The sequence below is a fragment of the Aegilops tauschii genome, chromosome 2 (genome assembly GCF_002575655.3).
Source record: "Aegilops tauschii subsp. strangulata cultivar AL8/78 chromosome 2, Aet v6.0, whole genome shotgun sequence".
Lineage (NCBI taxonomy): Eukaryota > Viridiplantae > Streptophyta > Magnoliopsida > Poales > Poaceae > Aegilops > Aegilops tauschii.
Window position 1 is genome coordinate 39,645,956 of NC_053036.3, and position 26,385 is coordinate 39,672,340.

The following is a 26,385-nucleotide window of genomic DNA, read 5'->3' on the forward strand; positions in this document are numbered from 1 at the left end:
AGCTCCTCCACCGGTGACACATCATTTCTGCCGCGTCTTCTGCCCTTTGCACATGTGACATTGATCTGGTGGAACGCCTCGAAAACATGCCAAGATATCCCTTCGTTGCACCCGCATCATCGCCAGTCGCGACGAGGAATGCCGATGTCGCCGTGCGGCGACATCGAGATGGGAGGCATGGTGGAGGAGCTCAGGGTGTGGCGTGGGGGAGGGGGGCGAGCCTGTAGCGAAGCCACGTGGATACGTAGCCGAAGGCCCGAACGAAGTGGCGGCTGGAGACTCGAACGAGGGGGCGTCACATAACAAATGATTGCGGTTCTTTTCCCTATGAAGTGCGCGAGGAGAATGATGGTGACGCCGTGGGCGAGGGAGGCATGGCGGGACGACACAGTGACAAGCGCAAGAAGAAGAACGGCGGCTGTGGGCGCGGCCTAGCAATGGAGCCATGGCGGGACAACACTCCAACGAGCGCAAGGAGAAGGACGGTGGCACTATGTGCGCGGCGCAGTGATGTAGCCATGGTGGGGGGCCATATTTGCGGGATGGGGAGAGAATTGAGGAAAGAAGATAGCGGATGGGGATGAATAGGATAAGGCATTCACACCAGAACATGTTTAGGGAACGGGCTAGAAAGTTGACGTGTATCCTCTAAGTGTTTTTTTAGATTTGTGCGTCTGATCCGACGGTAATTAAAGCTTTCTTTCCAAATTCTATAAATCCAACGTTGCGTTTTATAGTGACTAGTAGAATGCCCGTGCGTTGCTACGGGCAAAAACCGAATACCTATAATTTGCCATGGAATATAAAAATATGGACACATAGATCAAATTATTATTTTTTAATTGAGATATACACATTAAGCATTGTGTCTTCCTATTTTCATCATACTCTTTCACATTTTTCCTTCTCGGCAATCTCCCTATCTTCTTAACATGCCAAATCCCTCACCATCCAAGAACTTATAACTTGATATATACCACCCATGATTAAATAGCATAGTAGAATGCCCGTAGCACGAGCTACAATACATATAAATGACTTAAACAAATGATTAAGGTCGTCTTCATGGTCGAAACTCATTTCTCCTTCGTATGTTTGGGCAGGTTCAAACATCAAATGGGCGCCCAGTGGGCTCCCCAAAATTCAACCGTCTAGATAGTCAAGGCTTTCTCAAATCTAGCTCATGTGGGGGTGAAATGTGGTTTCCCGGTATATCCCAACACACACAAAAAACCACCCCGCAACGCACCCTTCCCTTTCCCTGCGGAACCGTCTCCTTTCTACTCGGTTTTCCGCCATAGCACGGCATTTCTCGCTGAAGCCCTCTCCTTTAAAATCAGATGACGCCCATCTTCGTCATGACACCCTCTCTCCATCACACCATAACTAAACAAACCAACTCCAACCCTTATTTCGATCATTCTCAACCCTCACTCTTATCACAAAATCCACTAATTTGTGGTCTAATTGAGCCAGCGATCGACGTCGTCGTGGCAGGCCAACAACAAGGGACATGGGCGGCAACCGCCTCCCCATCTTAGTGCTAGGAGGTGAGCTAGAGCACCCAATGCCCTCCCCCTCGCCGGCCAGCAAAAAACATAGCACTGTGGAGTGCTCTGCTCGCTGGCGATGGGGCATATATAGGCAACTCATTGGTCCCGGTTCGTGGCTGGAACCGGACTAAAGGGCATCCTTCTGTCCCTGTTCCTGCCACGAACCGAGACCAATGGTTGTAGGCCAGGAGCGAGGCCCATTGGTCGCGGTTCGTGCCAAGAACCGGGACAAATGGGCCCAGACGAACCGGGACCAATGCCCACGAGGCCCCAGCCGGCCCCCTGGGCTCACGAACCGGGAAAAATGCCTCCATTGGTCCCGGTTTGTGGCAGAACCGGGACTAATGGGCTGGCCAAGCCCGAACGAAAGCCCCTTTTTCTACTTGTGTCTCCCACACAGCTAGCCAGCCGTTGGCCGTTTGCCGCATTATTATACCCCCAAGCTATCAAACAATATTGCTGACACTGCATATTTGGCTTCACGCAAAACTTTAGATCTCGTGTTGAATCTAACCTCATAGATTGAGTATGAAAACATTTACAAATATGTTGATACTAATGATAATAATATAATATATGATTATGTCTACACCCGAGCATCTTCTCTAGCAGAATGCTCGGGTGTTGCCATAGAACAATATAAGAGAAATGCATCCAACTAAGTGTTTCATCTTAATATTAACAGGTATAATGCAAGGGAGGGCGATATGCCCCAATACCAACATGTGTCATTGATTGGTTGATGTGTGAAGTGTGATACTCTTGTTCTTATCTATGTCTTCAATAATGTGGATCGAGGTCCTTGCTTCCTCCTTCTATGTGCATCACATCTCTTTGTCCTCATGGGTTTACTCTTCTATGTCCATCACATCTCTTTCACCTCATTGTGTCTCCTACATCATCACCTCATAAGGTGACTCGTGCTTGTGTCCTAGTTTTTTTAATTTTCGCAAACCCCTTGGTGTGTACTTTCATATATTCGTAGTAAAATTAAGGGAAAGTGTACGAATGGCGAAAAACAGCTCATAATTGCCACAAATGATTGTTGAGTAAAATAAGAAACAACACATAGTTGCATGAGACCAAGAAAATATCAAGTCTGTATGATTTATTAACTATTTAAAAATATTCCTAGATGAAATGACAAATGTTTTTGTAATGCCAAATTAATTTTGATAAAATTGTAGAACCAGATCCTGTTTTACGAATTAGTCATTCGATTCCAGAGAGGGCATCACAACTTACATGTTTTGAGACAGCAAATCGCTCCGCAGTTGTTCGCTAAAAAAAGTATCCAGTAATTATCCTTCCACATGTTGTTGCCCAATCACTGGACTTTCCTTGTTGGGAAGTAAGTTCCTATTGTAGATGAATTCCTTAATCGTTATCTTCAAAATTCAATTAATACAAGATATATAGCATAACAGCAGAAACAACGCTAAGGCAAAAAACTGGTGCATAATAGGGGTAGGTTCTTTTGAGCACATATCACCTACCTTCCTAGTCAAATAGCCTTAATTGGACCTTCAAGGGTTCACGTCAAATTACTAAATACTATATTTGCAACAAAATAATCAACAACTTTGAATATGTTTAGGCATGTACGCTGTCATTGGAAAATTCAAGAAAGGAAACAGCCAAAGACGACACTAATACTACAAGAAAGCAGTGACAGTAAGCCATGCCTGTGCACTTAAGATTACGTTGGAGACAGTGATCGACGCTGTTTTATTTCATGAAATTCATTGCATAAAAAGGAGATATTTATCTACTGATATTATTCATTATGCAATATGATGGAGAAATAAGCACACAGTGGAATCTTTGATCAAGCTAGATGTCAAGACTTCATGCCAGATACTGATTTAAATAATTGTAGTTATAAATTATAAATCATGTGACCATGAGCAGCAGTAAGGCATGCTTTTGCAGATCAGATAATAATTCAACATTGAGCATGAATCCATGAACCGCAAAAAAATGGCATGTTTCTTTTACTAACAGAAAAACTCAAGTCAACACATAGAAAGTTACGGTAAGTATACTTCATTCCCGAGTGGTTTGCGTTAGCCTGATAGTATGCGTGCCTAATAGATATTGCTTGTCTCTCATGACAATTGATGCTCTCCTTCAGCTTAGGGCCTTCCAAGATTGAAAGGTAAATGATTTCTGCAAAAAGAAAGAAACATGAAAAATCTATTAGATAACAATAATCTTGGATATTGCCAAATGTGACTATATCAGAATTCTAAGCGCACATGCATTCTGTAGTTTTTTATGGACAAACAGGTATTTCCAAAACCAACATACAGCCTCCTGCCCTCCTGCATAAAGCTATCGGTTTTAAGCCCCAGACAAACCAGGCAGTAAAACACGCTTTTAGGGCCTGTTCTGAACCTCTCCCAACTCTCCCAACTCCGAAGATTCAGCTTCTCAGCCTGGCTTCTCACTCCATCTAGCGATCCCGGTTCGTTCGGCAGCTGAATCAGCTTCTCTCTCGCAACTTTGGGCTGGCAGCGGCTGTTGGGCTGTCTTGCACCATATTGGGCCGGCTTGGAAGCAGGCTGGCAGCCCAAAAAGGTAGGAGAGACCGTTTTCTGTTCCAGGAACAAGCACGAGGCTGTTCTCACGAGGAAAGAAGGGAGGAGAGAGGTTAAACGAAACGTTTTTCTTCACTTGGCGGTGGCACACCTTGTAATTTCAGTTCACTCCGCGTTTTAGAGGATTCCGTGGAGCGTCGTTTTCTCAGCTTCTCAAACTCCACCAAAATAACACTACGGGTCGTCACAACTTCTTGAAGCTAGCTTCTCACATAAAAAACGTTCGGCTCAGCTTCACATCTGGAGTTTACGGAGCGCGGAGCCGGAGGACTTCAGAACAGGCCCTTATTGTATGAATTATGAATGAATGAAAGGGAGATGTACATTTTTAAGAAAAAACGCATAACAAATAGAACAACACTACAGAGGACTCAAAAAAGTTAATACATATTTTTTTTGGGGGGGGGGGGGGGGGGGGGGGGGGCATTACATACCCAGTGGTCATTCACATTGGCTGCCTCGGCCTCGCGTCGTTGTCCAACAGCACATCGTCCATGACCGCGGGCCGCGCAACATCGTCCAGGGTTGAATCGGCAACATGACAGATGACATCCGATTTGTTATTAGTGCAGTTTACCTGTCATAAATTCAGAGAAACATCAATTAGATCACAGGGCTGTGTTGTAAATGAACAGGAACCGGTGCACTAAACATCTGTAAAATTAGGCCTGCTCATGAGAGCTCAGCAATAATACATAAAATCTTCCCAGTACCAATATGTAACAACGACATCAATATTAATCAAAAAAATATTCATAGCTAAGTGTTCCAAACTGAAAATTGAGACAACCCAATACTGCACAAGGAACCAGAGGAGGAGACATGGAGCATCTACCAGTGGTGGCCAACAAATCTAACCAGGTCTCTTCGCGCACCTCTCCAGGGTCTCCGGCAGCGACAAGCTCGAACTGCCCCCACTTTCGTCTTCGTCGCCCCCGCCTGCTCTGGAGTCTCACAGTCCAGCTCGTAGTTGGTGACGAGATCGAAGTGCGTCTTGTTGAGCTCGAGCACGAGCACAAGCCCCTCGCCCTAGTCAAGCTCATACACGTCACGGGTGTTCTGGGACCCGCCAAGCATACGAACGGCGGGGCGTACCCACTAACGCCATACTCGTCGGAGATGAGTTGGGCGATGGGGGAATCGACCCCACCAAGACGAGCGGGGTCGTTGAAGCAAGCGAGGGCGAGGGAATCAATTTCCTACTTTGTGTTGTTCTCCCTCCAGACTCCACTTGCTAACACCACCAATGGAGTAGTGCTTTCATCGTCTTTGACTCGTCGTGGTATGTAGTCACGGAAGATTCTTTTATTGTTTTCTCATAAGTAATTTCTGCTCTTTTGCTCATGGCAGCAGTCTTGATTAGTTTTCACCCGCAGCATTTCATCAGACGTAAATATAAGGGTATGCCCGAACATTGCTTGTCAGATTATCCATTCCTTTCCTCTCATCCGAGATGCATCAAGAAAGTGAGCCAAAACTGGGAACTAAAGGTGCATATAGTGAATTCGTAATGCACATAGATAGACATATAAAATGTGGCAAACTAACCATGAGGAACTCTTTGCCTCTTAGAAATGAAATAACAACTTGGTTCAGGTAGAAAATGAAATACTCCCTCTGTCCTAAAATAAGTGTCACGGATTTAGTACAATTTTAGTGCAAAGGTGTACTAAGTTAACGGCACTTATTTTCGAACAAAGGTAGTAGTAAGTTACCTGAGATAATGTACGTATGATTTAATGATTAAATGACCTGACAAAAGGGCTCCCTCTGTATTAATCATTCTGCAGAAAAAACAAAATTATGAGTTCCTTGCTCTGAAGCACCTAACTGCAGTTTTGTAGTAAATGTCTGAAAAGTAAAATCATGCTAAAATACATGATATATGTCAGCAAATACAAACTTTCTTTCATTTATATGTTTAGTAGAACTAAATCAACATATATAAATGGCAGGCATTACATCCATCAGAGTCCAAGGCTCTTTTTGGTGTCTTCAAATGCTGCACCCACTACTACCGGTTGGCTGGAACAATTGCTGATTTTTAATGACTCCCTCCATCTTAATCTTTCAGTATAACTACAATTGATTAAGAGCTCCTAGCTGTGAAGAACCTAACTGCAGTTTTTTTAATAAATGTCTGAAAAGTAAAATCATACTAAAATGGATGATATATGTTGCAAATATGAAGTATAAAAAGAAAGTTAATAATATACCATACAGTAATATGAGTAAACTCTGCAGATCTGAACATGCAGGCTTTAGCATCAGGGATTATAGCTTTGGCAGTGAGTTTCTCCTTCCAGCACACAGACATTGCCTTGTTTCTCTTTGTACAGACCTCAACATGAGAATCTTGTGAACTTATTTCCATTACCTTGGGATGGTGAAATCTTTATGATACAAAGTTGATGCATGTATTAGTTAACCTGCAGAGAATTCCATATTTTGATCTATATAAGCAAGAAAGCGTACAAATGAGGAATAGCTTTATTTAGGGCTTCTCATATAGGCCATTGAGTAAATTGCATGAAAAAGAGTCTTATGTATTAAAATAGAAATACACAATTCATAAAATATTCAGGAACAAACAAAATATAGGAAACAAATAGAAACATGTAGTTGGTAAAGGAATCACACAAATAAATTATGATATATGATAGAAATTGCCAATGGCCTTAGTTACTGCTATCCAATATTCTGATTTCTGCAGTTAACTACTAACCCATGACCTGTAATCCAATATTACTACTCCGGATTAGTAGCATCCTCCTCATTCCCATCTTGTTCATCGTCCCTGTTACAAAGAAACATCATCTCGATGTAAAATCATAGTGCTTGAAACTAATTCGTATCTCTAGCAGTACATTACATCCGATGTACTGACTGAAAAAAATATAATCAATTTCTAGCAGTACATTACATCAATGTTAGGAAAAATGTGTAGTTGGCTATGTCGCATGTCCGCTGGAAAAGGGCCAGAAGAATACCTTGGTCCAGAGAAATGGGGTTCAGTGCACACAACCCTCGTAAAATAACCTGGCTGAAAGGATATTAGAGTATCAGGTACCCACAGCGACACACATCCTAATTAAAACGTTGGATAACCTGATAAAAGTGTTTCTCCGTGTACCAGAAGCACGGGTGCATGAGATGGACTAACTATGAGATGCAAAACTCTGTATTTGTAGGCATCTTTTGATTTTCTCAAGCATCAAGAAGAAAATGGGGAATATGCGAAATACACTTCAAGTTTTATGTGTGGAAAATACCTGAGAGCACAACCAAAGCACGCCCCTCAATTTTTTCGCTCAGATATTACTCTGCTCAACTCCTTCACCGGGTCCAGTGAAACATCAACCTAAAACAGCAATTACAACCAGTAAACCAAATGCTTGATACTTTTATTATTCAGAAAACACACAAAAGTTAGGTGGAGGGTTAAGACTACATCTCATGTTTGAGTTGTACCGAAGGCCAAGGGTGGAAACAGTTTGACAGAGCACATAGTTAGAACCAAGAGGGTGGAAGAAATTAGTAGTTAGTACCTTGGGGAGATTAGGCATTGGTCCATTGACGAACTGCAAAACACAGTATCACATATTGGGCAAGTCTGAAACCACATTAGCATGGCAAATCAGAGCGGAAAACACGATTTTGGATGAGGATGGTTTGTACCTGCACATGTGCAAAGGGACCCGTGAGATCAGGCTGCGCGCGGTCCAGCAGCGTGTCCTCCTCGTCCTCGGCCGCCTCCGTCTCCTCCTCCTTCTCCTTCTCCTCGTCCACAGGCTCGGCGGCGGCGACGGGGTCGGCCACCACTGCTCGGGCTCCATCAGCGCGGCTCAAGCGGCGAGGCAGCGAGGCATGGCGGGATAGGGTTAAGGTTGCGTGCGGGAGCGGCGCTTGGGGGCGGAGTCGCGGCAAAGGGTCGTGAGGCAAGAGGTGGCGGCGGCGCCCGTGGCAGGAGGTGCTGCTCCACCGACGTGGAGGCTCTACGGCGGCTCCCCCGGCCGGATCTGGCACTCTCTCCGTCAAATCGGATTGGGGAGGGAAGCTCCGCAGGGGTCGGCGGCAGATCGATGGGAGGGCGGCGGAGAACGATCTGCTGTGTGGGCACGAGGCATCGATCGTAGGGTTTTTTTTGGGCATGGTTCTTTTTCGCGGGAGGGTTGCGAGTTAACGGAGGTGGGAGGATGACGAAAAAAACCGGAGGTGGAAGGATGACGAAAAAACCAGCGAAATTAAACCGCGTAGACTATTCATCAAGTCATCCATTAAAAGTAGAGATCCTGTTTGAAAATATGGTCTCGTTAATGTTTGATAGCTCGCATCCACCCTAATCAGGTTTGCGTGGGAAGAAATGAGTTATTTGGTTATTTAGATTGCATTAGACACTTACATAGTACAAAACTTAAAGCATTCTTCGGTCAGGCCCGCTAGAAACAGCCAAATCGGCCATTTCTAACGAGCCAGGCTGAGTCGAGCCACATTGAGCACACGTGTTGGCTTCAGTTACACCCAAGGTGACGCTAGCTAGTATAGAGACATTAAGCTCCTTCTCTATTTTATTTCTTTCATTCCTTCTAATCTACACAATCGATACTTTGATTCGAGATAAATTCTATACGAAAAAGAAGATACACATAGATATTATAGATGTTATGGTTCTATTCAAGCGATCAGTTCATAGTTCATCGACTATAAACGTTCAATTTCGTGTTCATTTTGGAGCTACTTTAGATGATTTTTGTCAAATTCGTAGTGCATGGTCAACAATTTGAAATTTTCTTTGGCTAGTAGCTTCATCTTGCAATTTCACACAATTTTCATGTTGCACATTTTCTGTTTTGACGATCATAAACAAGTAGATCTAACCTCTTCCTTGTGGAATTTACATATGCATATGTATAATCTGTTTTAATGACACTCCTTTATTTTCTTCATCTGGTCATTCCTCTTTGTCTCCTCCCTTGTGGCATGCGACATTGGTGTCACCGCCGGCATCTTTCCTCTTGGTCTCCTCTCCCACGTGTTGTTGCACTAGCGCCACTATCTACGTCGTTCCTCTCAACATCTTCTCCCGCATGTTGTTGCACTAGCGCCACGGCCTACATCGTTCCTCTCAACCTCCTCTCCCATGTGTTGTTGCACTAGCGCCACGGCCTACGTCTTCCTCTCAACCTCCTCCCCCGCGTCTTACTACATTTGTGCGGTCGCCGTTCATCTCTGCCTTCTCTCCCACGTCCCGCTACACTAAAGCCACCGTCGGCATTGTTCCTCTTGGCCTCCTTGCTGGTGTCCTATTACACTGGTGCCGTGTCAGCGTCGTTCTTTTCGGCCTCCTCCTCCGCGTCCTCGTGCATTTACGTCGTACGTCATGGTGCGCACTACATTTCTTCTCCATGGTTTTCTGCCTCAACGTCCTCCTTTCGTCACTCCGCACGTACTTCCTTTACGGCGTCGACGCTAGGAACCGCACCGCCGACGGGGTCGCTCGCCCACGGCTCCGTGCACGTCGTGTCGGACGCGGCGTCGCGGCCACCGTCCACGCAGTCGTGGAGGCACTCTAGTGTAACTATGTGTGTTATGTGTAGCTGTTAACTCTGAACCATGTCCGGTATACGCAACCAAACATAGTATAGTTGCATCAGCGTAGTCAGCCCAGCCAGTGCAGAACACCAAACGCGATGCCAAAATTGCTCCCCTAGTGCAAGCAGCCTGCATGCAGGCTATCAAACGATGTGTAGATAATGATTTTTTTGCATGTTTTTTCTCACTCGAGCCCAACCAAAACGAGTATGTCAAGTGTCAGAAACTATGCAAGCAGCCAAACGGTCGGGAACCAACCTGTGGTTGAATGGTTAGAGGGACAGTGGTATCCCTAGCCTATCAGGGTTCGACTCCTGGTGCTCGCATTATTCTACGGTGACTTTTGTAAATTTCAAAATGACATGCCGGCTCAGTCTGTTGAAGGTGCTCGTAGGGGTAGGGTGTACGTGTGTATGAGTGCTTATGTCTGTACTGATGTTAAAAAAAGCAACCAAACGGTCCCATCTGACCGTATTGCACGGGTTGGATCAGGCAGGACGAAGGATGGTTGCAGTGCAGCTGGTGGCACGAGGCAGACCGGGCGGTGGCACGAGGCGACCCCGAGCCCGCGGAGGCCGCGTGCCCGGCACGCGCGGGCCACGCGCCTCCTGCCCTCCCGTGCGGCCGCGGCCCATACAGAAATGGCCATGGCCTCGCGCCTGCACACACGAGATCAGCGACGGATAACACCAGCCCACGCAGCGGCACGCGCCAGGCGGGCGCACGGCACGGTGCCAGCCACGCGCCCTCGCGTGCCCCCCTGCCCCTCCCTCCCCGATCCCATTCCCACCGACGCGTGGGCTCCCTCCCTACACCCCCATGGCCCGCGCCTCATCGCCACGCCACGCCACCGCCAGCGCAACGGAACGGGCACGCCACGCGCCCCTCCGCCCCTTTTCTTCTTCTTCTTCTTCTCGACTCTCCGCCATTGCGCGAACCAAGAACAGAGAAGCGAGGCGGCGGCAACCCTTTCCTCCAATCTCTTTCCATTCGAGGTACGTACGTAGTACAGTACATCGTCTGCCTCCTCCAATCTTTTCTCTTTGGATTTGGATTGGGGACTGGTTTATACGCACGGCTGACGGCGGCGGTTTCTTGGTTTCTATCTCCAGACGTCTGCGGAGCAGGAAAGGCATGGTCGCCATGCTGCCCGCCGCGAGGGGAGACGCCGCCCCGGCCGCCAGCGCCGGCGCCGCCGAGAAGCTCCTCCATGGGTGAGGCCTCTTGCTCTTGGAGCGGCTCCAGATCTCCTTTCGTCTGGGGCCGGGTTTCAGTCAATGGATTCTCCGACTGCTTATTTTCATTATCTGAACGTACGCCGGGAGTAAATGGATGCGCGTGAGGGCTGTGCCCGTGCTCCAGTGTTGCTGCTGATGTAGTACCTTTCGATCCGCAGGCCTCTCGCTGACGGCAAGTGCAAGAAGAAGGCCCCGAGGATGATTCACAAGGCCGAGAGGGAGAAGCATAAGCGCGACCTGCTCAACGATCTCTTCAGTGAGCTTGGCGAAATGCTTGGTGAGTTCATCACCAACCTCGTACAGTACTGTACATTACATCACACAGCATTGCTCTTGGGACCCTGATTCTCAGTTTTGGGGGTCGTTTTTTTTCTTTTCCATCTGGTTATCTCGAATGTTACAGAGTTACGATTGAGGGTATGTGAGAATCTGCGTGATGTTGTTATCATCCATGTCCATGTCATGATTTTGGGGCGAATGGTGAGGTTCAGTATGTGTCATGGATTCCCTTAGTACTACAGATCCCTACGAATGTTTGTGTTGATGAAAACGTGGATCAACTTATTGCAGTCTGTCAAGCTTCAGCTCCGACATTACGTTACAGTTTAAAGCAGCCTGAGACAATGTGAATGTGCATTGCCTGCTTGTCAGTAGCATCCTACTGGTCTTAGAATTTTTATATCACTCAAGTTTGCTACTGAATGCTCCGTGGAGTATTAAGCATTTTTATTCTGATCGAATGCCACATCATTTTTGCAGAAGCAGACAGGCAGACAAATGGGAAAGCATGTATATTGACTGACACCACTCGAATCCTTCGAGATCTGCTCTCGCAATTAGAGTCTCTCCGAAAGGAGAATAGCACACTGCAGAATGAATCCCATTATGTAAGTCGTTTCTAGAATTGTGTTTGCTTCCTTCCTGTCGTAACACTGTTTTTCTTTCTTTTCTGAACTTATGGTATCTGATCCTATGGACTGCAAATTATTTCGATTATGCATAGGATAACTAGGCGAGACTCGTGCTAAAATCATCATTCCAGAATATCCTTATGTTGCTACAATGCATTTTATCACATGGTTCCTACATAACTTGAGCGGTTGTTTATTATCCCATCTTCATTCTGCCACAAACAGGTTACAATGGAGAGGAATGAGCTGCAGGATGAGAACAGTGTGCTCCGCAACGAAATTCTGGAGCTACAAAAGGAGCTGACGATGCCTCATGCTGTGTCTCACTCTGCGAACACAGTTTTCCCGTCACAGCAGCCAATGCAGCCGGCCACCATCGCAAGCGCAGTATTCCCCTTGCAGCAGCCACTGCTACAGACAACCATCCTGGAGCACCCTTATGCACCACCACCACCACCACGGGAACTTAAGCTCTTCCCAGACGCGGCATCTGACGTCGAAGGCCTTGAACCATCAGAAGATCCGGAGGCCACCAACCATATCACGCGCCCGCTGGCAAGGTACCCAACAGAGTCAGCTTCGTGGCCTGTAACTGTAAGCCTGGGTCTCCCGAGGATGGAAGATGAACAATGCAGCAGTGGCACAACCGGCAGTAGCAACGAAGGTAGTAGCTCTGCCTCTTCTAGAGATTGAGTAGATCAGTTCCAGCCAGTCAGGAAGTTTCTCTTTGAGCCTAGCGAATATACACAGCTGAGCATGTGCGTGTAAATACCAGACTCCATCTTGGGTCCGGGAATGTTATGTTAGATGAGAAGATGACACTCTAATGGGAATCAGAATAGCACCTTTTCTTCACCCTTTGTGTTGCAACTTATGTTAACACCATAGCGGATGCATATGAACTGATCTAGAATCGATATGCAAAGCAAAACTAGGGCAATAAGCCATGGAGTATCGGTAGGAGATTGCATACTGAACTTCGGTAATGCCGGTCTCCTCTGAAGGGGGAACCAGAAGAGGAACTGAAGAGGCAATTGTAGGCGACTCCCTGAACGGCTGCGTAGAGGGTTTCCTTGCATTTGGGCCAATCTCCTTCGTTATGCTTCCATCCGTCAATAGGCCGTCTTCGACTAAATATATGAGTTTGTTTTTTTGCATGGAAATATATGAGTTTTAATGAAGCTAGCAATCTGCAACCATACTGTTTCGGTGTCATTTTGGAATTTGGAGACTTAAACAAAGGCTATCGTGTGAACTGTGACTTACTGTTTACTGAAAAGCAATGCGCCCCTCAAATTCTTGGAGAAGAATGTGACTGAATGTCCTCCTGACGCCGTGAGAGCTCCCATATGTTACCCCTCGAGGTAGTTTCCCAACCATCCGGCTTGGTTTCACTAAATTGCTAAAAACCAACACAACCAAATTGCTAAAAACCAACACAATTGCGTCGAGTAGTGCAAAAAGGCCTGCAGAAAACTAAAAGTTTGCAAAAAGCGTCGTTTTTTGGTTTTTTTTTTTGCCAAAAGTACTAAACACTTGGTTAAGAGCCATTTGATGTTGAATCTGACTAGTGGATTCCGTTGTCATGGCTGACTTGGCACCAAAATCTCTCACCATTTGACTGGAAAATTGTCTTGATTTTTTCTAAGCGGTGGAAAATTATCTTGATGAAGGGCCCACCTGTCACTCTCTCACCCATACCTTCTTCCTCTTACTCCTGTTCAGCCCCCGGCCAGGAGCCCAGGTTTTTTTTTTTTTTTGAGCATCACCAGGAGCCCAGGTGGACTCGCGGGCCAGCGCAGGTTAGTTCGTTTTTCTCCTCAGTTTTCCAGGTGCCCAGGTGGACACGCAGGCCAGCGCAGGTTAGTTCGTTTTTCTCCTCAGTTTTCCATTCGTTCTTATTTTTCTTTTCTTTATGTTTTTTTAGGGGTATGTTTTCGAAAATATTCTAAGTACATATATTCCAAAACCTAAATTAACTTCGAAATTTTAAAAATATGAATTTGAAAAATGTTAACACAGTGTAAAAAAATTGTTAGCATCCTTCAATAAAGTGTTTGCCACGTTTAATAAATTTTCACGTGTTTCAAAACAATGTATGGGACATTTTTAAGTAGTTTTATACAATGTAAAAATATTCGTGTGATTAAAAAACTTATCGTTTAAAAAATATTTACATAAAAATAGTTCGTGAAATTTTTAAAACAATGATTATAAAAATGTAAAAGAATTCATATAGAATAAAAAATATTTTTTATCATTCAAAACAAATTCATCATATACTTGAAAATTCTTTGACACATATTCAAAATCATGTCTTCGGAAAATATTAAACATATAATTGAATTTTATTTAAACATCTATACAAAAATGTTTCAGATGTATACAAAAAATATACAATGTGTATGTTTAAAATTAGACTTTTTTTTAGAGCATAAGGGGATTTTGAGCCCCCGGTTCCATTAAAAATGAAACCACGAAGTCTTACATCACACTTCCAGCCGAAGCATGTTCCGCATCTCAGTCCAACATAAACTGGGAAACCTAAATTGCATCGGCCTCCAGCCACTCTACTTAAAACTTTATATTACATTAATGGTGAACTTCTTAAGAAATATCAACTACTCCCAGGCATCATTTCTTAAGAAATATCAACTACTCCCAGGCATCATCTCTGGTTCAACACCTCTGGGGGGAGCAACACATCCTGGCCAGATCGCCTTGTCTCGTGTGATCAGCATCAGCCTTGCCATCTTGATCTGCTCCACGACATCGCTCTTCATCTTCTTGAGCGACTGAGTCGGCGAGCCAGGCATCTCCAGAGGGGTGACTGGGCTTGATGTAGCTCGAACAACTTTCTTCGACGGTATATCCAGTGCCCGGGTAGTGTTCTGCTTCCAAAGATCCTCACCCGTTTTCAGTGACAGATTAGCGAGCTTAGAGGTTTGGGAGACACCTTCAGTGTCAACTTCACCATCATTCACCCCACTGTCAACTGAAAAGGGGCTGCGAGAATGCTGGATATCCAGCATGAGATTTGCTGAAGCTTCTCCAGCGACTCCCCTTTGTACAGGATCATCCATCTTTTGAGCGTCCTCCAGACTTGCCACCATATCTGCTTCAAGTCAGACCAGACAGCGTTATTAAACACATGGTTGTTTCTAGTTTTCCATATGCTCCACAAGACACAAGCCACAAAAGCATTCATAGCTGTGTGTTTTTTGTTAGCCGACCAAAACCTGGCAATGGGTAGATAATTTGCACCTAAATCAATAGAGAAGAAATTTGATATATCGCTCCAGATTTTCCTGGCAACCACACAACCAAAGAACAAGTGATCAACCGTTTCTTGTTCTAGACAGAAAACACATTCCGGGGGTTTTTCAATTCCCCTCTTGAGCAAGTTATTTTTGGTCATCAGCTTGTTGTGTGCTAGTAGCCACAGGAAGACCTGCACTCTGGGTGGTATTACCAAAGACCATATGGAGGGGATATAAACAGGTGTTACACCCCTAAAATTGATAATAGCATAGAGAGAGCTAGAGGTGTAAATCCCTTTTGATTCATACTGCCAAATCATAGCATCATCCTCATCAGAGAGGGGAGTCTGCTTAATGATCTGTTCAAGACAGTACCAATCCTCCATCATAGCAGTGGTAAACACTCTCCTAAAAGTTAACTTGATATTCTCCCCATCCCAAATCTCAGACACTGTTACACATTGTTGGTGGCAGATAGAGTACAAATGCCAGAATTGCACAGAGAGGGGTGAGGTCCCAAACCAGATATCCTCCCAAAATCTGATTTTCGTCCCACTCCCAATTTTCCATCTATAGCCAAACTTCAAAGCTTTTGCAGCCCACGTCACACCTTGCCAAAAGTTTGAGGCTGCTTGTGGTCTGCTAGCAAAGATATTGGGGGCATTCCTATATACTTATTATCTACAATGGTCTTCCAGATTTTCCCATTGTCTTGAGAATATCTCTTAACCCAGCTCCCAAGTAAGCAAAGATTTACATCTATGATATTTGGCACCCCTAAGCCTCCATGTTCTTTTTTCATGCAGACCAAGTGCCAGTTAGCTAGGTGAAGTTTCCTATTCCCCTCAAAATCACTCCACAAACAATGTGCCAACTGACTATTAATTAAGTCTAAGGCCCATTTTGGGAATCTAAAGAAGGATAATAGATAGACTGGAATACTTGCTAAACAAGCTTTGATCAGAGTAAGCCTAGCTGAGTAAGAAAGTAACTTCCCTCTCCACCCAGCCATCCTTTTCATGATTTTATCTATAAGTGGTTGGATGTCCTCCCTTCTCAGTTTATCATAGTGTAATGGGATCCCTAGGTATTTTATGGGAAAAGTACCTACAGTACACCCAAAGATCTCAGTAAAGGTTGCTACCTCTCCCTCATCTTCACCTAGATGGATCAGCTCACTTTTAGAATAGTTAATTCCCATGCCTGAGACTTTTTCAAAACAGGTTAGGATTTTTTTAAGATTAGCTGCTTTTGTCTTATCTTCATCCATGAACAGGATGGTGTCATCTGCATATTGCATGCAGATGACCCCCCCCTGGAATGAGATCAGAACCCAGCCCTCTAATCAAACTATGAGAGGATGCTTTAGCAAGCATTCTTGTCAATACATCTACAACAAGATTAAAAAGTAGAGGTGAAGCAGGGTCTCCCTGCCTTAATCCTTTGTTAGTTACAAAGAAGTTGCTCTCCACTCCATTTACTTTAACACCCACAGACCCCATATGAGTGATCTGATGGATCCAATTAATCCAAACAGGACCAAAATTCCTCTTATGAAGGATTTCCATCAGAAAGTCCAAATTAACTTTATCAAATGCCTTCTCATAATCTAGCTTAAGCACCAGACCTGGGTTATCAGAGTGGTAAGTGGAGTGCAAGACCTCATGGGCAGTCACCACACTTTCCAGAATGAATCTCCCTTTTATGAAGGCTGACTGATTATTAGAAGTTAGGAAATTCATAATAACAGCAAGCCTATTGGTTAGTACTTTGGTGAAGACCTTAAAGATGCAGTTTAACAAGCTAATTGGCCTAAACTTTTTCATACTGGTGGCATCTTCCTCTTTTGGAATAAGAGTAATCATGGCAAAATTGAGCCTGTAGATGTCTAAATTACCAGCATGAAAATCCTTAAACATTGCCATTACATCCTTTTTGATGACCTCCCAAAATTCTTGGAGGAATAGGAAAGAGAGACCATCTGGTCCAGGGGCCCCATCAGAGTAGGAACCAAATATGGCCTCTCTCACCTCTTCCTCAGTAAATGGTGCTTGAAGAGCTTCATTTTTGTCATTTGAGATTTTCTCCTCTGAGGAGAAGAAATCTTGACTTAGAGTGAAGCCCTGTCTATCTTGTTTTTTAAACAAATCTTTATAGAAATCAGAAGCTATTTTCAACATCTCATTGATGTCAGATGTGGTGCCATCTGGCCCCTCTAAAGCATGAATCAGGGTCTTCCTTCTCCTTTGATTAGCTACAACATTAAAATACTTAGTATTCCTATCTCCCTCGAGGATTTCCTTATCTCTAGATCTCTGCCTAGCCTTTGTTTCTTCCTTCAGCCAGATGGCATGAAGTTCCTTAAGGATGTTCTGCATCGTATTATTTTCCACATCACACAGATGTGTAGTTTCATATTTAATATCTAGCATATCAAATTCTGCAGTGAGCTCATTCTTCTTTTTCCTAATACTAGCCTCTAAGTTCTTACTCCAGCCTCTAGAGAATCTTCTAAACCTTCTTACTTTTTCCTGCCACACATCTATAGGTTTAGTCATCTTAACTGGAGCAGCCCAGTTTTTAGCAAGTAGCTCTTTGAGATCTTGGTGTAAAAGCCACCATTTTTCAAACTTATAGCTAGATGCTCTAGGGTATAAAATTAGACATAAAAGCATATATTTGGGAAAACTTTAATCATGTATTTGAAAGAAGCTAACTGTGTATAAAAAAGTGTTCCTGATGTATAGGAAAAATGTATAATGTGTACGAAAAAATTAAACATGTGTTGGAAACAAAGAAAAAGGAAAAAATAACAAAACCTAAAAAGGAAATAAACTGAATAAAACCAGTAATTAAAAAAACACCGAACCCAAAAGAAAAAAGTTAAAACCAACACATAAAACCAAAAAAGGGGGAAAAAAGGAAACCTGAACCGGATAAACAAACAAAAAAAATCAAAGGTTTAAGATCCTTTATTGGGCTGGCCGAGTAACACCTCGATGCAAAAAATACTTGAGGCATGAGCAGCCACCATCTCGACGATATAAGCGAGATGGGAGCTCCCATTGAACACTCATCGTGTCCAACAACGGCATGACACATAGGGCGCTCCCTATTGGGCCGGCCCATGTAGTACTTGAGCACTATAGCGGACTGGAGAATATTTGAAAGCACGGAATTTGTGAACAAATTTTGAAAACAATATTTATTTTAAGTTCTGAAAAATATTTGAACCAAGGACTTTTTTAAAATCTTTAATTTTTTTTAGAATTTTTCAATTTTTGGAAAATAACAAAAAAAAAGAAATGAACAAAAAACAAAAAAGGGAAACCCAGAAAACCTAGTAAAAATAACACAAAGAACTCAAAAAGAATACCGGTTCACAAACCTTCTAGTAAGTTCCCAAAACAGGCCGGGAACTTTCCATAAGGATCCCAAAATCGGATCATGTACTATGTTTTCTTCTACAAATGAGCCGACCCACATGATCGACACAACACAACATATAGAATACTGGGATAATACCCCGTACGTTGTTGCAGGAGTTGGCTGATATATTTTTTGGTGAAGTTGAAACGTGAATATTTGATTGTATAGATGTAAAATATTTTATGGGATATAATGTAATATTTTTCACATGCACGGTTGCATATTTTGGTTGATCATTTGCCATGCATGGTAGCATCTTGAGGTGGCCCTATTTACATGCATGAATCGTTGAAAACCAACACCGAAAAAAGGGAAAGAAAAAAGGAAAAACAGAAAACCAAAAAATGAACGGAAAACGAAGGTATAGCATACCTTTTTGGACCAGCCTAGTAACACATCGACGCGAAAAACCCTTGAGGCAAGAGCAACTACCATATCACTATAAGCAAGATATAGCTCCCGCGTTCCCTCCAAAACAACTTAAGGCACTGTGGCGTGTTTCTGACTATGATACCGTTGACTAAGGTTTACTACGCGGTTGCTAAATCGTGATGGGTTATATTTACTTTATAATTTGTTGTGAAAAAACTAGACATACAATAAATAGACAATGTGGGTCAAAATAACTGCTAAAATTAACAAAAACGGATTGGATTGGAGTGAGAAAATGAGATTACTAGAATCCATCACAGCACTAAAGGTTAAGAAGGCTTAGGAGGTTCATTCAGCATGTCCATGAATTATTTTTCTTTTTTCGTGAATACGCAAAGCGTGCGTATCTTTTCATTGACAGAGGAAACATAATGAGTACATGAAAGGGTACGCACAAACGCATACATGAGAAGGCGTGTGCATGAAACTCGGAGCAGAGAGACAAGAGATGCTTAGCCCGAATAGAAGAAAAACACAGCTAAACCCACCAAGCCTGAAAGAGGGCCAGGCCGAACCGGCATGACGTCAAACATCTCTGAAGCCAACACCGAGGATGCCACGAGCAACCAAGATAGCGCTTTCCAGAATGGGAGCGGCGACATCATCGATCTGAAGAAGCGGATTAAAGATTTTTCCAGGTGCTCGAGGAGGGCCACAAGTAAAGGCCATGGCAGCGTCTGCAAGAGAGGAAACAAACACCCGCGAGTGTCGCCGCTGCCAATGCCAACAATTTGAGCAGGGATTACACCCTGGCCTGAGTCCAAGCAATCTCATTCCCGCCAAATCAGGGTCCAGAGATGAGGAAGTCAGTTTGTTGGTCGAGACCACCACCTCAAAAGGGGAGGAGGAGGGTGGGTGCCGCCACTGCGTGATAGGGACAAAGCTGCTCCGTCCATACTAGGGCACAATGCGCCTTTGCCGATAGGCCCTCTGGCGGCGGCGATGCGGGGGGGGGGGGGGGGCAAAGGATGGACCCTTCCAACGACAGCTAGGGTTTCAACACGGTAATGCAGAGGACCAACGGCGAGGAGCTCCCACTGGGCACATGCATGCGAGTGTGGCGTTCAGAGGCTGGGCTCCACGGAGCCCGTTTTGCCAAAGAAATGATCAAAATATACTTAAAAGTTTTAAAAAGTATCAATTTTTTTATACAAATACAGATGCACGTTCGTCAAGTATGTAAAAAGCTTCATGGGGTAATTCGATTATTCGCATGCTACACAAAAAAGATAAATACCCAGCCCTAAAACAACAAAGATAGAGCCCATTTTACTTTGTGTATTTATCTTTTTTGTATACATTACATGTGAACATATATGTTCATGAATTTTTACACGTGTATGCTACAAATATACATCTATGTATATACTCCCTCCGTTCCTAAATATTTGTCTTTTTAGAGATTTCAAATAGACTACCACATACGGATGTATATAGACATATTTTAGAGTGTAGATTCACTCATTTTGCTCCGTATGTGGTCGCTTGTTGAAATCTCTAGAAAGACAAATATTTAGAAACGGAGGGAGTACATTCTTTCAGATCTTTTTAATATGCGGACATAGTATTCTCACTGGAAAACAAACGTACCCTTACTCTCTCATTTCCTTGTTTACCAACTTATTTACGAGATTTTAACTGAAAGCACGTGTTGCTCGTCTCAGCTCGCCCATGAACTGCTGCAGGCGGCCTTTGGTTTTTGGCCGGACACGTTTGTTTCGGTGACACAATCTAGTGAGGAGTGAGTGCACCTGGTGCCCACCGACGACCGCTCTGAGCATCAGCATGCATCCAGATTCATACAGGTACGCGGCTGCTTTTCACTTTCGGCCGGTAACAGGTGAGCGCTGTGTTCACACACATTTTTGTAGCTCATCTACTAGTGCCATCTATGGATACATGCATCTGCCAAAGCCGACCACACAATCATAATCCGATTCTATTGCGTTGCATTGACCATCGCATCACCTACCTTCATAGTACATTATTATTATGCGTTATGTACTTTTCTGCTGTCGTCTAGTACACGTGGTGATGTGTGTGAGATGCTTCGTGTCTTACCAATCGGTCAAATCACATCGGCACTACTTTTGTTCCCAAAAGATGATGTAGCGCCATGTCGACTCTGAGTCTAATGTCGATCGTGAACATGATTAACAAAATGCAGATTCACGTTGGCAAGAAGATTTTGGTGATGTAAATTTTATTCAGATGAGGTTTCCAATGGTATACCCCCTCCATTCCTAAATGCAAGTCCTTTTAGATATTTCAATATGAACTACATATAAAGCAAAATGAGTGAATCTACATATAAAGCTTTTAGTAATCTCGTTGAAATATCTAAAAACACTTGTATTTCAAAACAGAGGGAGTATATGGCACGGGTGGCCGGTAGCAAGGGCTAACGAGCCATAGCTGGTGGAGGCAAGTTTGAAACTTGATGGTTCGGGGGAGGGGGGGCAGGTTCGTCGAAGAATTTGAATGGTTCAACGGTTTGCATGGATGGCCAAGGGGCGAAGCATGGCGGGAGGAAAGTCAAGGGGGGGGGGGGGGGGGGGGGGGGGGGGAGGCGGTCGCGGGATCGCCTCTGGCCTTGCCGGGTGGAGGCAGGCGGTTCGGCCTGGATTGGCGGTTGTCAGAGGAAGAGGAAGCCACAAAATCGTTTTCAAGCGACTGACCCCTAGCCAGTCCCTTTGTTAGTCAAAGGGACATGCAATAGAACCCTCAAACCCTGGATAAAGGAGAAGCAGTTCTGTCAAATACAAGGAGAAATGGTAGTCCATAGACTGATCGAACTGTAAAGTCATGGGTGGTTACACCGACTGCCTCGTCATCTACCTAGATACATACTCTAACCGGAGAGCACATGCATGCATCATCTCTAGCACCATCTCAACCAGATAGACCAACCGATCAACATACATCACCGATTCACAATTCCCCCCCAACATGTAAACGCAAAAGCCGCCTCGCTATCCACAAAATTCCTCTTCAGCTCCATTTTGGACTCGTACCGCGACAAAATTCAGGGCTCTCCGGAAGCCGCACCGCCTCACTCGCTTCCTCCTCTTTGATGATCGGCACCGTGGTTCCGGGCTCGGGGCGGCGTGCCGGAAGCCGTCAGGCGCGACGGGCGGTGGACGCCGTGCACCTCCGGATCGTAGGGCTGGGAGGCAAGGTAGCTCAGGGCTGTGACGACGTCGCCGATCAACGGCCTCAGGGTTGGCTGTTCTTGCACGCACATTGCGGCGACGGCCAGGGCCTGGTACAGTCCCCTTGCCGGGTACCGGCCCTCCAGCGCCGGGTCTGCCATTTGGGGGAACTTCCTCCTGTCCTTGAACAAGGGACGGGCCTGAAATTGTGCACCAACAAACGTTACATCAACAGGGATTGCAAAATGCTATACGACATCTTGAGCAAAGGCTTTGGCATGTCATGACCCTCTTCATTCGATCCTATTCAACAGACTACAATAATGTCTTTTTGGGAAGGCAAACCTAGGCCAATCCAATAATGCCAAAAAAATGTAGTATGGAACTATTTCACTCTAGTACAGTAGCTCTTTAGTAACCCTACAACCGAAAAGCGTTGGCTCAGAAATTGTAAGGACGATATTTTTTGAGCTGAAGGAAAGTACAATATGTCCTTCAAAACTAGTGTAACTTCCAGAAGTGGAAAGAAATACAGAGATGACTGAAAATCAACCTCCTATGGTTCCCCTTCAGGTGATACGTAAGATTGATGCGCTAACACTCAGCTTACGCAACTTCCGAGCTAAGAGGCTGATATCTGGTGGATCTTCCAGAATAAATTAACAACCAATACTCACAAGAGGTAGCAGGTTTCACAATGTGATGCTCTCTATAGTAAAACTCCAGTAGTCTATAATGGAATGAAGAAGAATAGCAAGAAGAAACAGAAAGGACCGTAACAAAAAACAAATCGGCAGCTTACCCATGCAACAAGGTTTTGCTCCCCCGCAGCTCGAGTGTTGTCGATAGCCCTTCGCCCTGTGATGATCTCCAATAGAACAACACCATAGCTGTAAACATCCGACTTCAGAGTCAGCTGACCGGTCATAGCATACTCAGGCGCACAATACCCGTATGTACCCATCACTCTGGTGGAAACGTGTGTCTTATCGCCAACTGGGCCAAGCTTTGCCAATCCAAAGTCAGACAGTTTTGGGTGGTATCCCTCTCCGAGCAAGATGTTTGAACATTTCAAGTCCCGGTATATGACAGGAGGATTTGTTTTGTCATGCAAATGCTCCAGCCCTTTAGCTGCACCGGCAGCTATCTTCATCCGTGTATTCCAGTCAAGGCGGGGTTTATCTGGGGAAGGATCTGAATAAAATAGGATCCAGTTGTGAGTACACAAACTTAAATTATCCAATAGAAGCTGTACCAAAGCAGAAACACATTCTTTTTTTCAGCAGCATACCGTGAAGGTGGTCTTCCAAAGAACCTAGCGGCATATACTCGTAAACCAAAAGCCTCTGGTCGCCATCGGCGCAATAGCCAATAAGGTTGACCAGGTGTGGGTGGTGCAGCAAGCTCAGCATGAGGACCTCAACAAGAAACTCCCTGTTGCCTTGCAGTCCATTTCGATCGAGCTGCTTTATTGCAACAACCTATGATGATAACAAAATATTCACCATGTCAATTAGCTTCAGGAGATAGTTTGACAAATTCTTGCGCATAATTACAAAATTTACCACATGTTAATGTTATTGCTCAACAGTTGTGAATGTAAATCAACCGAGGATTAATAACAACAATCCTTGGAACCTGGATAACCCCCATTTTCTATTACTTCGACAGGGAAACCCGCAGCCTAAACCCGGTCTCGGGTTCAGGCTGTGTGACACGTTCACTAGGAGACAATTTACAAGTGCTCCACACAATCCTCCAAGTGGAAGCTTCTAAATAAACAAAGCAGTGCTAATGAACTGTGAAGCAAGAATAATTAGCAAGAACCTCCTCACCTGGTTGATGCTCTCCAGGTACCCCTTGTAGACCCGGCCGAAGCCACCCTCCCCCAGAAGGCAGTCGGCCCTGAAGCCGTTGGTCGCCGCGGCGAGCTCCCTGAAGGTGAAGGTCTGGGCCGCAATGTGGCGGTGCTCGGACCCGTTGCTGAGGACGAACTCCTTCTTGGCCTCCGACAGCGAGTCCTGCCGCGCCGCCGCCGCCGCGCTCGTCGACGACGAGGAGCATCCCGGCTTCGCTTTATTATCTGAAGAAAAAACGGAGCGCGTGCGTCAGAACCATGAGGCGAATAAAGAAGACGGGGAATTTGGGGAAAGGAGTGCAGGCGTTGTCTGGCGGCAAAAGCGGCGAGCACGCGTCGTCCCCGGCCGGAATCCCCGCACCGAGCTGCCATGTTTCGGGGGGATTCGGCGGGATACCATGATTTTGGACCGAGTTTACAACAATTCTGGAGGGGCGAACTTTTTTTTTTCCTTTTTTCTTGTGAAGAAACAGGGGAGAGGGGAACTGGGCTGCCGGGACGGCTCGTGAGCCCCGTGAACCGGGAACGGCGGCGGGGGGAGCCGGAAGCCGGAGCCACAAATTGCTCCGCGGAATCTCGGAGTGGCAGGCAGAATCGGCGAAGGACTGTGTGAATCTAGCGGAGATGAACGAATCCGCGACGGTGGGGGAGGAGAGGGCGAGGAAGAAGACGGCAAGAAAGAAGGCAGAGGTGCGGGCGGATCACCTGCGGCGGGGGGGATCTGGGGCTTCTCGGTCGGCGCCGGCGGCTTGCGCTTCTTCTTGGCGCCCAGGCAGGGGAAGCAGCAGTCCATGGCGCTTCCTGGGACCTCCTCTGGGGCGGGGTGGGGAGAGAGAGAGGGGGGAGAAGGGTGGGAGGTTTGAGTGTGCGCCGTCCGCGTTGCGCGTGCGCGTGGGGAAGAAGGAAGGCGAGGGGAGGGGAGGGGAGGGGGGAGCGAAAACGAGGAAGAAATGATTTTTGAGTTAATTGGGGGGCAGCCCTCCCTTCTCCGCCTTGGCTTCTAGAAGAACGCAACGCACAAGAGGAAGGGGGGACGGCTACTCTACGCGGCGCAAGTGTCAAACGGAAAGCAAAAGTCACGCACGCACGCACACTAGCTAGTGGCCACACCGCATTCCATGCCGGGTAAACAGTAACTTGTTCGGTGCTGCGTGGACTAGAAGGCTCGTGACTATGCTGAGCTTAAGCTTAGGGCAACTCCAGCCCGCATGCGTGTGAGAGGATGAGGATTGCGCGGGTAGGGGTTTGCGGAGGAGGAGACCGACTAACCTTAAGGTCGGAGTAGACCTCTCGGCCGCCGTGGATCGGGTAAGCGGGAGGCCGGCCGGCGAGAGAGAATGCGGTCAAGCCAAGGCGGAAGCAAACGGGAGATTAGTTTTCTGCGGGTTCGCGTTGTCAGAATCCGACATGGCGGACATCCAGACTCTTCCAAACATGCCCCCGGTTAGGTGCCGGTTTGTCATCCGATGTCCGGGTCTATCTGGAAAAATCAGGTGACCCCATTGGACAACCAAAAGTGCAAACACTGTCTGGTTTGGTATGGACACTGGCCATTGATTTTGGTGATTTCTGTTGGAGTTTCCTTGGAGCAACTCTATCAACGTTGTTAAAACGTCTCAAACTCCATAATAATCGCCAATATGGAGGTGTAAGCTTAAAAATCACTCTAACAGAGTCACCATTCACATCTCAGTTGCCGTAAATTACGGAGATCCTTCCATGTGTGGCCTCCAACCTCTTCATATTTTGGGGTTATGAAGCCCTTGTTTGGAGTTCGCTCCAAACCCAATTGCCAGCGTGGGGAGGAAGTGTCGTCTTTTTCCTCCTTACGCCACATGCGAGATATGAAGCAGCGTGTCCTCTTAAGCACCACCAGCGAGGCAACGACCAGGTCTTTATGGCGTTGCCACTCCATCAGATTCTCGTGGCTGCCCGTTGAGATAGTTGCCACGTGATAGCATGTCCTGGCTTGCGTGAGAGCTGACCTGGAGGATTTGTGTGAGAAGGCCGGGAGTACTCTGCTAGAGTTGCTCTTATAGCAGGCATACTACCCCAAAAGTACTATACATACGCCTGGTAAAAATCATGAAGGCTACTTCGGGCGTGAGCAAAATCGGAGTTATATAGATGTTCTGCATAAATCATCTACAACGTGAGACCCACTTGTCATTGAGGGATTGTCTCCCTTTCTTCTAGCGTCGGCTTGGAGCTACGCGAGGCATAGATTTCGGCAATGTGATATCAATTTCGATGAAGGGTCGCATCGTGGCTACCAATGAGCGGACATAGTCGTCAGCCATTGACATGAGGAGGAGCTCAGGAGCGTGGCGAGGCGACACCCTCTTTTTGTCAGAGCTTCT

At 45.6% G+C, this 26,385-nt stretch overlaps 3 protein-coding genes across 3 annotated transcripts; 1 reads left to right on the forward strand and 2 right to left on the reverse strand.

Moving 5' to 3' along the window:
• Positions 1–3,417: 3,417 nt before the first annotated feature.
• Positions 3,418–8,305, reverse strand: LOC109761534 (uncharacterized). Its single transcript, XM_073507804.1, has 10 exons — positions 7,832–8,305; positions 7,702–7,734; positions 7,426–7,514; positions 7,144–7,196; positions 6,879–6,950; positions 6,370–6,582; positions 5,869–5,937; positions 4,989–5,770; positions 4,588–4,730; positions 3,418–3,722 (listed from the first exon to the last, which is right to left on the reverse strand). The coding sequence occupies exons 1-3, from the start codon at positions 8,303–8,305 to the stop codon at positions 7,452–7,454; spliced, it is 570 nt and encodes a 189-aa protein (XP_073363905.1). The 3' UTR covers positions 3,418–3,722; positions 4,588–4,730; positions 4,989–5,770; positions 5,869–5,937; positions 6,370–6,582; positions 6,879–6,950; positions 7,144–7,196; positions 7,426–7,451.
• A 2,244-nt stretch (positions 8,306–10,549) lies between these two features.
• On the forward strand, positions 10,550–12,749 carry LOC109761537 (protein IRON-RELATED TRANSCRIPTION FACTOR 3). The gene is made up of 5 exons (XM_020320362.3): positions 10,550–10,740; positions 10,858–10,959; positions 11,142–11,260; positions 11,743–11,870; positions 12,120–12,749. Exons 1-5 carry the CDS (start codon positions 10,565–10,567, stop codon positions 12,585–12,587), a joined length of 993 nt encoding a protein of 330 aa, XP_020175951.2. The 5' UTR covers positions 10,550–10,564; the 3' UTR covers positions 12,588–12,749.
• A 9,026-nt stretch (positions 12,750–21,775) lies between these two features.
• On the reverse strand, positions 21,776–25,000 carry LOC109761528 (probable serine/threonine-protein kinase PBL7). The gene is made up of 5 exons (XM_020320351.4): positions 24,731–25,000; positions 24,003–24,250; positions 23,459–23,648; positions 22,970–23,361; positions 21,776–22,367 (listed from the first exon to the last, which is right to left on the reverse strand). Exons 1-5 carry the CDS (start codon positions 24,816–24,818, stop codon positions 22,068–22,070), a joined length of 1,218 nt encoding a protein of 405 aa, XP_020175940.1. The 5' UTR covers positions 24,819–25,000; the 3' UTR covers positions 21,776–22,067.
• Positions 25,001–26,385: the final 1,385 nt, after the last annotated feature.

Coding starts and splice junctions, on each gene's coding strand:
- LOC109761528 (XM_020320351.4), bottom strand. CDS start 24,818: ATGGACTGCTGCTTCCCCTGCCTGGGCGCCAAGAAGAAGCGCAAGCCG. Junction 23,649..24,002: donor ACCTGGAGAGCATCAACCAG/GTGAGGAGGTTC, acceptor TTATCATCATAG/GTTGTTGCAATAAAGCAGCT. Junction 22,368..22,969: donor AGCAAAACCTTGTTGCATGG/GTAAGCTGCCGA, acceptor GCACAATTTCAG/GCCCGTCCCTTGTTCAAGGA.
- LOC109761537 (XM_020320362.3), top strand. CDS start 10,565: ATGGCCCGCGCCTCATCGCCACGCCACGCCACCGCCAGCGCAACGGAA. Junction 10,741..10,857: donor CCAATCTCTTTCCATTCGAG/GTACGTACGTAG, acceptor TTCTATCTCCAG/ACGTCTGCGGAGCAGGAAAG. Junction 11,871..12,119: donor TGCAGAATGAATCCCATTAT/GTAAGTCGTTTC, acceptor TGCCACAAACAG/GTTACAATGGAGAGGAATGA.
- LOC109761534 (XM_073507804.1), bottom strand. CDS start 8,305: ATGCCCAAAAAAAACCCTACGATCGATGCCTCGTGCCCACACAGCAGA. Junction 7,735..7,831: donor GTCCCTTTGCACATGTGCAG/GTACAAACCATC, acceptor TGTGTTTTGCAG/TTCGTCAATGGACCAATGCC. Junction 7,515..7,701: donor CAATGCCTAATCTCCCCAAG/GTACTAACTACT, acceptor TTGCTGTTTTAG/GTTGATGTTTCACTGGACCC.